The sequence below is a fragment of the Tupaia chinensis genome, unplaced genomic scaffold (genome assembly GCF_000334495.1).
Source record: "Tupaia chinensis unplaced genomic scaffold, TupChi_1.0 Scaffold149501_1, whole genome shotgun sequence".
In the NCBI taxonomy this organism is placed as follows: Eukaryota; Metazoa; Chordata; class Mammalia; order Scandentia; family Tupaiidae; genus Tupaia; species Tupaia belangeri.
Genome location: NW_006209345.1, coordinates 363,269 through 372,856, shown reverse-complemented (window position 1 = coordinate 372,856; position 9,588 = coordinate 363,269). Strand labels below are relative to the sequence as shown.

At 46.7% G+C, this 9,588-nt stretch overlaps 1 protein-coding gene across 1 annotated transcript in view; it reads left to right on the top strand.

Annotated features, from left to right (window-relative positions):
- ANO1 (anoctamin 1) overlaps positions 1 to 3,412 on the top strand; it is a gene marked incomplete in the record, with an annotated part of 236,584 nt that extends 233,172 nt beyond the window's left edge. The window contains 3 exon segments of the mRNA XM_014585285.2: positions 2,152 to 2,266; positions 2,618 to 2,702; positions 3,368 to 3,412. Of these exon segments, the coding sequence (XP_014440771.1) occupies positions 2,152 to 2,266; positions 2,618 to 2,702; positions 3,368 to 3,412 (245 nt within the window).
- Positions 3,413 to 9,588: the final 6,176 nt, after the last annotated feature.

Below are 9,588 nucleotides of genomic sequence, written 5' to 3'. Positions count from 1 at the left end.
TTTTTAGGGTTTTGCCACAGGGCTCTTGTGCTTGCTAGAGAGAGACAGAGACAGAGAGAGGGGAAGTGAGAAATCACTCCCCAGAAGGGATGGTCATGCAGCAACCCCCTCTTCTCCAGTCTCCTCTCGGGATTTTGGGCATGCATGCATTTGCACCAAGTGTGATTTTCAAGTCACCTGATTTGGCACTCAAACCGCCACAGTCCATGTGGGAATCCAGCACCGCAACCACTGCCACCTGCTGGCCCCCTGCGCCAATTTCTATCCAGAAATTAAGCTGCCTGTTTTCATTTGTTGGTGGCTGCTGCCCTCTGCTGGCTTTCTGTAAAAACTGCCCTCAGGGAAAGAAACGACTGCACCTGGTGCCTGCGTTGGTTTTCTGCAATTTGCGCCCGCTGCTGTAAATTACCACAAACTCGGAGGAGGTTTAAACAACGCTGCGAGAGGAGAACGGAGCAGGAGAGTTTACAGCGTGGTCATCCTTCCTGGGAGGTGATTTTTAATTTTTCCTTCTCTCTATGTCTCTGGAAAAAAACTTTAAAAAAACAAACTGCACACACACACACACACACACAAACAGGTGGCATGGTGATTAAAGTAGCTGGACCCTATGTTGTTAATTGCACGGTTTGAGTCCCAGATCCACTGGCCAATCGGCTTGAAAAAAAACTCACCAGGCACGTGTGTGTCCGTGCCCAAAATCCTAGCAGAGAGTGGAGAAGGGTCCTGTGTCATGGTCCTCTCCCGTGGGAGGTACTTTCTCACTTTCTCTCTCTCTGCCTCTCTGCCTCTCTCGGGTGAGTGCTTGCACCCTATAGCAAACCTTACACACACACAAAAAAAAAGCAAGTATTATCTTACAGTTTCGTAGGTCAGGTGACCGGTCTCACAGAGCTAAAATCAAGGTGTTGACAAAGCTGGCACCTTCTGGAGGCTCCAGGGGAAAAAGTACTCCTGGCTTTTCCCAGCTTCAGGACGCTACTGCCTTCCATGTCTGTGGCCCCTCTCCTTTGTCACAGTGGCACCCGCAGGACAAATCATTCTCCCGCTGCCACCTCTCGAGTTCTCTAAGAGAACTCGTGACTCCCTGGTCTACTCCCTCCATTGGTCCCCACTCCTTCCCGAGGGGGACGGGCATGTATTAAGAGCAGACAGTAACACCCACCAGGATCATGCCCCCATCACAAAGTCCTTCCTCTTCATCGTATCTGATGGTCCCGGCATGCCAGCTCTCACAGCCACACGTCTGGGGTTTGGATTGGGTCTGGGACTTGTTACAAGTTTTAAGATTATGGGGTGGACATCTTGGAGGGCGTTATTCTGTCTGTTATTAATACATGCCCGTCCCCCTCAGGAGGAGCCTTTTTTTTTGGGGGGTGGGGTGGGTAAAGAAAGCAAGTATTATCTTACAGTTTTGTAGGCCAGGTGACCGGTCTCACAGAGCTAAAATCAAGGTGTTGACAAAGCCCGTCCCCATCAGGAGGAGCCTGTTTTTTGGGGGGTGGGGTGGGTGGAAACTAACCCCAAGGATCTTCACATATTTATGAATGAATGAGTGGGATCAAAACAAACAGAAAACAAAAGAGAGAAAAACTCTGGGAGATACCAATAAAAGGAAAAAAGAAAAAACCAAAACCAAAGATGTCTGATGATCATTTTCACAAATAAAAGATGAATGTGCTTCCATGAAGACAGTACAAGACACTATTTCTTTTTTAAAAGGTGTTAGGGCTCAGGACACACTAGCCCCCAAAAAGACTATAGGTACCAGAACACACTGCCCCCAATACCCTTCATTGGCATAGCTCCTGACATAGAAATAGCTCTGAAAAGTCGCCCTCTTGCATCTATACAAGAAATCGACCTGAATAAAGTATCTGTCAGGGCGAGGGCTGCTCCAGACAATTTCACTGCCTGAGAGACTTTCACCCCCGTAACAAGGCAGCTTTCATTCCTATTTGCTCCCTCACCTTCCACTGGAGTCACCCCCATCCTGCAGAAGTCCCCAGTCCCTACTCCTTCCCGTGGCTCAGAATGCTCCCGAAGCTTCAATCGTCTCACTCATCTTTTTTTACTTATGATGGGTAGCATGTGCACACACATGTGAAGGTGCGGGACACCCTCCACCAGCCTGTCACGCCACCGTTGCAGAGACAGACTGCCGAGAAACCAAGCACCGCTCGGGGAGTCGGAGAACTCGGGTTTATTACGCCAGCAGACCCGAGTTCGCACTCCAGTTCTGGGCCAAGAACAAGCATGACATCAGGTTTATGAGGGCTTACGTAGCAGGGGAGGGGGAGAGGGGCTTTGCGCACAGGGACAGTTCGGTTCGGACTGACTCGGGTCGATCTTGCTGGCCATAGTCTGCATCTGCTGGGCCCAGCTGCTTATGCTCAGAAGGGTCTGGTCGGGCTGACTCGGGCCCATACTTGCGGCATGCAGCTGTTGGGTTCAGTCCCTTGCAGGGAGGGCATAATTCAGCACTTGCCCCGGGGCGTTGCAAATGGTTTACAGAAGCAGAATAGCATTCGATTAGGCATTTGGGGGGGAGAATTCCCCGCAGAATAGAATCCATATTGTTTCCCCCGTTTTTGAGCCTCCTCAAGCATCTGTTAAGGAGAGTCACCCTGGTGGTCAGTGCCCGGCACATCCGAGGTAAGCTGCATCTGATCGAGGCTTCCCTCCTAGAGGAGATGAATTGGGTAAGGAGACTGAGTAAACCAGGGCCAAAAGTCAGAATGAGAAGCACGGTTAATAGGGAACCTAACGGGCAAGAGCCAAGAGCCCCCTGCCAGAGGCCGCTCAGCCTTCTCAGAAGCCAGCAGCACCAGCACCGTTCTCTTCCTGGCCATCTGGTCATGGAGCTGCTGGGCCACATTCCTGACAATGCCTGACTTTCTGGTGTAGAAACAGCACTCTTCCCTGAGGGACAGGCAGAGCCCCCCCTTTCTGCCATCAGTAGATCTAGCCCCCACCTGTTAGTTTTGTTTTGTTGAGAGGTTTTTGCTACAGCGCACGTGCACTTGCCAGAAAGACGGAATATGAAAAATCACCCCCCGGGAGGACGGCCACGCCACAATTCCTTCTCCTCCATTCTCCTCTCAGGATCTGGGGCACGCACGCACCCACGCCCAGCCACCAGGTCTGAGACTTGAACTGTGGTCAACTACATGGGAGTCCAGCGACATAGCCATTATGCCAACTGCTGGTCCCAACCCCGCCTGTTTTGTAAGACAACCTCAGCTAAAGAGTTCAGTTGATCTAGAAGAGCTATCATGGTTTGGTCCACCTGCTCGATTCCATCTGCTAGTTCTTGGGTCATTTTATGGTAATACGTGGCTGAGGTGCCTATGCCCCCCAACTCCAGTCCCGACACCTGCAGCAATGTGTAACCCGAGGAGCAGAAGAATGACCTGAATGGCCCAGTTTACGAATTTCTTTCCAGCTGCTCAGGAGACATAAAAGAACACTCCACATGGCTCAGGGCCTGTCGGGACCTAAAGGCATGGAATTGTAGTGAGACTTCCCACACGCGACAGATAGGAAAATGCTGGCAGGAGCTTTCTGTCCCATTCCCAATCAGTTGGACCTGTGACAGCTAGACCTATAGCAAAAACCAAAGCCATGACAACAAAGAGGGTTATGATTAAGGGGTTATTACAAATGGTCTGGGAGCACTCAGGGCAACTCGTGCATGCTTTCCTGGGGAGATGTATCCTCAGCCTTCTGCCGTGCATAGATCGGTCAGCTTCCAGACTGACCAAAGCAGGGTCATAGGTTCCCCCACCTTCCACTGTGTGAAGACTAGTCAGCCTCTGGAGTGACTAGAGTAGGGCTGTTGCTCCCTTGTCTCCGAAGTATCATCCAGACAGCCTTCCCTACTTATGTTTACAGACCACGGCCCTGGTGGGGCTGTGGAGGAGCCCTCTTGGCTCCGGCGTCACAGATCCACAGGGTAACTCTAACAGCAGTAGGCGTAAGCAGCGCAACCATGTGAAGCCCCATCCAGGCTAGCTCCAGGGGCTCCTCTTTTCTAGCTGTTCTAGTAGTTTTACAACACAGTTGCTTACAGATTCAATGATATTGAGCTTCTTTCTACTACATAAAACAAGACGCCCAAGTATATACACGTAAAATTCTACTTAACAACTAATGTTGTAATATTTAGAAAAATCATTTAAGCATTTTCTTAATATTAGTTAACTTAACTGACAAGTTCAATTACAAACATTTCCTCCATTTATATTTACTTCATTTTTGTTTAACCATTTAGTTTAGAGTTTCTTATGAAAAATAAGGCTATTTGTTTAAGGTGTTTTCCTTTAAAGACAAGCGAAACCAAGCTAGCCCTACATTAGCTAATCTCATTTTGTCTAAAGGCTAAATCACCGGGCATGAGAGATTTCTCCCAATGTTTTCCATACCCTAAGCATCGACGTGACACCCAGAATGGCCATGCCATGTTGCACTATGTGCTGAAGAGCATGCTCCAGAGCTTGCAAGTGGCAGGATAGGTTGAGCTCTCTCATTTATCAAAGGTCTCCTTTCAGTTTAGAAATGACAAGGGAAGGGGCCAGGAGGTGGCATGGTAAAGTGCTGGACTCCCACATGGCGGACGATGGTTCTAGTCCTGAACCTGGTGGCTTGCCTCTAACTCTCCCTCTCGCTCTGTCTCTCTCGTCAAATTGAAGATTAATAATAATAATAATAATTCTTTAAGAAAGAAATAACAAGGGCAGGGTGGCCAACCTGCCCCCAAATCTCAAATAATTTCAAAAGGAGAGTAGTCAATCATCTAGGACTGCAGTGGAGCTGGAAGTGAGCCTAAGGTAACGAGTCTAACCATCCTGTTCCTGATTCCTGGCATAATTTAGCTAGCCTGATCTTGTCTTTTTTGTTTGTTTGGGTTTTTTTTGTTTTTGAGAGGTTTTTGCTATAGGGCGCGTGTGTTTGCCAGACAGACAGAGACAGAGAGATAGAAAGTGAGAAGTCATCCTCCAGGGGGATGGCCACGCTGCAATCCCTTCTCCTCCATTCTCCTCTCGGGATCTTGGGCACACACGCACACGTGCTCGGCGTGAATTTTAAGCCACCGGGTCCAGGACACAAACCACGGTCGACTACGTGGGAGTCCAGCGACATAGCCATTACGCTAACTGCTGGTCCCAAGCTAGCCTGATCTTAACAGTCCAATTCATGTGCTCAACTTTCCTTAAACCCTTGGATCTATAGGCAGTACTAAGCTTCCGTTTGCTCCCCAAATCTTAGCTGTCTGTGTGATTCCAGAGACAAAGGCAGGTCTGTTGAATTTCCCTGAGCAATGCCCTGGCTACTTTCAGAGCCTTTTCTGTTCTGGTGGGGAATGCCTTAATTCAGCCCAAATAGGTACAGACTAGAACCAACAGATGTTGGTAGCCTCGGCAGGGATCGACTTAGTAAAGGCCACTTCTAGGTCCTTGTGAGGGGCGGTTCCTAATAGCCTGGACCGCAGTGGGCCGGCTTGGCCTCTGCTGGGTGTTGTTCCTGACGCAGGTTACATGTTCGCACAGGGTGAGGAGCTCTGGCAACAACAGGACCCTCGTTGCTGGTACAGGTGTCTCCCCTGGCTAGGTTTCATAACTGTCTTTTTTGCTACATGGTCAGCCAACTAGCTTGTTATTTTTCCTTGCTTTTCTTTTCTTTTCTTTCTTTTTTTTTTTTTTAATGAATATACTTTTAGAAAATAACCTTAACCTCTGATTTAGACAGAAATTATTTAAAGAAACCTTAATTATTGGGGCCTGCAGGTGGCGTGGTGGCTGGACTACCACATGGCTGACCATGGTTCAACCCAGACCTGGGAGCTTGCTTACTCACTTTCCTTCTCTCTCTTTCTCTGTTCAGCTTCAAAAAAATAAAATTAAAATAATGACAATAAATAATAGTAAATAAAATAATTCTTAAAATAAAAAAGAAACCTTAATTATTTTAGTCCCTTTAAGAGTTACCTGAGGCTTATCTAGGGAGAATGCCAGAAGTCCAAGGGGAGCCACTGGGGCCTTGGGCCCCATCAGTTCTTAATTTCATGGGCCAGCATGGGCTTTAGAAGTCCTGAGCTCAATTTCAGAACCACGCACATTCCATCTCTAGTGACCAGCTCTACACTGGAGACAAGGCCCCAGTGGGGATCCCAGTTACGGGCACTGTCTAGTGCCCTGGCTGCCCGCATTGGAAACATTTTCTTCCAGAGGCTCTGATCTGCGCTGTTTCCAGATCCTGCCCTCAGAGGAATTCTAGCCTTCAGGATTACCAGTGACTACTGGGTGCCATTTAAGTGGGAGTCAAATCAAAAGTTAAGATGCCTTGCCAATTTGTTATAACACTTTTCTGAGTTATCTGCGAACTTTTTTTTATATCTGTTCTGATCTCTGAGAGATCCTACACTAAGAAGGGAACCCGAGTTCCAATAGATCCTGCAAAGAGCAGCTGAGTATTGCCAAGAGGGCAGAGCCCAGTTTACAGGTTTTACACGGCATCTGCCTTAGCTGGAGAGTGCAGTCTTAATCTAAATTCTAATTTTTCTGGCTAACCCTCTTGATCGTTTAACTAAGGGGAGAGTCCAGAGGGGCAGAGGCCTAAGAGAAATGGAAGGCGTACAAGAAGGCAGGGAGGGAGAAGGCAGCCAGGAGCTCTAGCCTCAACTTGTCCCACCCCATTCCTTGAGACTCCTACCCTGCTTCATTCCTGGACAGGCGTTCCCTAGCTTTGTTTCCCGATACAAAGGCCCAGGTTTATTAACTATCCATGCTTATCTTTTCCTACTCCTCCTTGGGAAATCTCACATTTTCCAGAGGAGCTATTAAGCTTGTAAACTTGGATGTATTAACAGAATTACATATATCCATATTGATCAGAATTTTTGATTTTCAGCAACCTCAACTTTTAGCATATACCAGTAGTTTATGATCATGTACAAACAAACAATAACAACAGAATTTGCCTCTCCTACATGGGCACAATGCTTAGTGAAAGAAAAAAATATATGGGGAACCAGCAGTTAGCGTAATGGCTATGTCACTGGACTCCCACGTGGTCGACCACGGTTCGCGTCCTGGACCCGGTGGCTTAAAACTCACGCCGGGCGCGTGGGCGTGCGTGCCCAAGATCCCGAGAGGAGAATGGAGGAGAAGGGATTGCGGTGTGACCATCCCCCCTGGGGGGTGATTTCTCGCTTTCTGTCTCTAATGTCTCTCTCTGTCTGTCTGGCGAGCGCACGCGCCCTATAGTGAAAATCTCTCCAAAAAAAAAAAGAAAAAAATATATGAACTGGACTTAATCAAAATTAGGAATTTTGGGGAACCAGCAGGTGGCATAATGGTTAAGGCACTAGACTCCCACATGGCCAACAGCAGTTCCAGACCTGGACCTGGTGACTTGAAAATCATGTCAGGCATGTGTGTGTGCATGCCCAAAATCCCAGGAGAATGGAGAAGGGGTTATGGTTTGGCCATCACCACGGCGAGTGATTTCTCACTTTTGCTCTCACTGTCACTGTCTTCCTCTGGAGAGCATGTATGCCCTATGGCAAAAACCTTTAAAATAATCAACAATTTTTGTACATCACAGGACACTATCAATAGGATAAAAAGACAGTCATAAGACAGGGAAAATGTTTATCCAAGAAGGAATTGATGAGCAGAATTAAGTAAAACTCTTACAACTTAAAAACAAAAGAAACAACCTGATTTAAAGATAGGTCATGCCAGGTGCAGAGGCAGGTGCCCATAGTACCAGCTACACGGAGGCTAAGCAGGAGGATCCTAAGGTTGAGGTGTGGGGATGAATATGTACCACCCTAAAATATGCTTCTTTGGCATACTTTAAGGGTATTCAGAGGGCTACAGACACAAGAATCAACTTGCATGGCCAGCAGGTGGCATGGTGGCTAAGGCAGCTGACTCCCACATTGCAGACCGTGGTTCAAGTCCCGGACCTGGCAGCTTGCTTTCTTACTTTCCTTCTCTATCTCTCTCTGGTTAACTTCAAAAAATAAGATAAAATAATGACAATAAATAAAATAAAATCTTTAAAAATACTAACTTGCTAATCTTTCACGAAAGAAATTGACATCAGTAAAGTCAGCTGCCAATGCCACCAGGCTTTCTTACCTTTCTTTCTTACCTTTCTCAGCACAGGAAGAAGGGATTCGCTGGACGACATCTGTCCCAGTCTTTCTCTTATCCCCACCACTACCCTTTCTTTTTTTTTGTTTTTTTGTTTTAAAAATTATTTAATTTTTTAAAATTTTAAATATTTTTATTAATTTTATTATTGTTGTTTTTATTTTAAACTAGGTATAGGGCATGTGTGCTCACCAAAGAGAAGGAAAATGATAAAGCACTTTCCTAGAACTTGAACCACAGTAGACCATGTGGCAGTCCCGCACCTTAACCACCATGCCACCTGCTGGCCCCCACCCCAACCTTTCATGGCCAAACCTCTTCTGTCTTGTACCACATAAACCTTCAGTCACTGACTTTCCTGGAGCCATACTTTATACAGTGACCACAGGCACATGTAGAAATTAAAATAAATCTGTACACCTTTTCTCTTTTTTGTTTTTATTTTATTTATTTAGTGAAAGTGAGAAGATAAGCCACCAGGTCCAGGACTCAAACTGCAGTCAACCACATGAGAGTCCAGTGCCTTAGCTACCATGCCACCTACAGGCCCCTTTCTCTCTCTCTTTTTTTAAAAAAAATTTGCCAGAGGGTGTATGCACTGGCCAGAGAGAAAGACAGAAAGAAAAGAATTAATAATCATGCTGCAACCCCTCCTCCTCCATCTTTTAAAAAAAATTGGGATTTTGGGCTCACAGACACACACACACACACACACACACACACATGCACACATGCACACATGCACACATGCCCAGTGTGTAATATGTTGGTGCACATTTTCCAGGGAAACTTGGATTTTGTGATATCTGGGCGCTCATCCTAACCCCAGCCCAAATGAAATCTTTTGCTTTCCTTGCTTTGCCTCGGCCTTCTTTTTTTAAAACATAGATTGACCGGAGAAATTGGAACTCTTGTGCATTGCTGGGAGGAATGCTGGTACAACCACTGGTTGATGGAGACAAATATAGAACAGAACCAAGAAGCCAAAAATAGGTCAAATTTCCTCAATGGATATTTAAAAAAATGATTTATTTATTTATCATTACTATTAATTTAAGAGAAATTTTTGCTATAGGGCAGGTGCACTCACAGGAGAGACAGAGTGACAGAGAGAAATCACCCTCCCAGGGGAGATAGCCACACTGCAGTCTCTTCTCCTCCATCCACCTCTGGGGATTTTGGGCACCCACAGACACGTGCCAAGCGTGAGTTTCAAGCCACCGGGTCTAGGACTGGAACCGTGGTGGCCATATAGGAGTCTGGTGACATAATCATTATGCCATCTGCTGGTCCCCTATTATTAGTTTTTAAATTTGCTACAAGGCACGTGAAAGAGAAAGCAAGCTGTCAGTCCAGGATTCTGAATCAGCCTTGTGGGAGTCCAGCATCTTAACCACCATGCCACCTGCTGGCCCACTCACTGGAT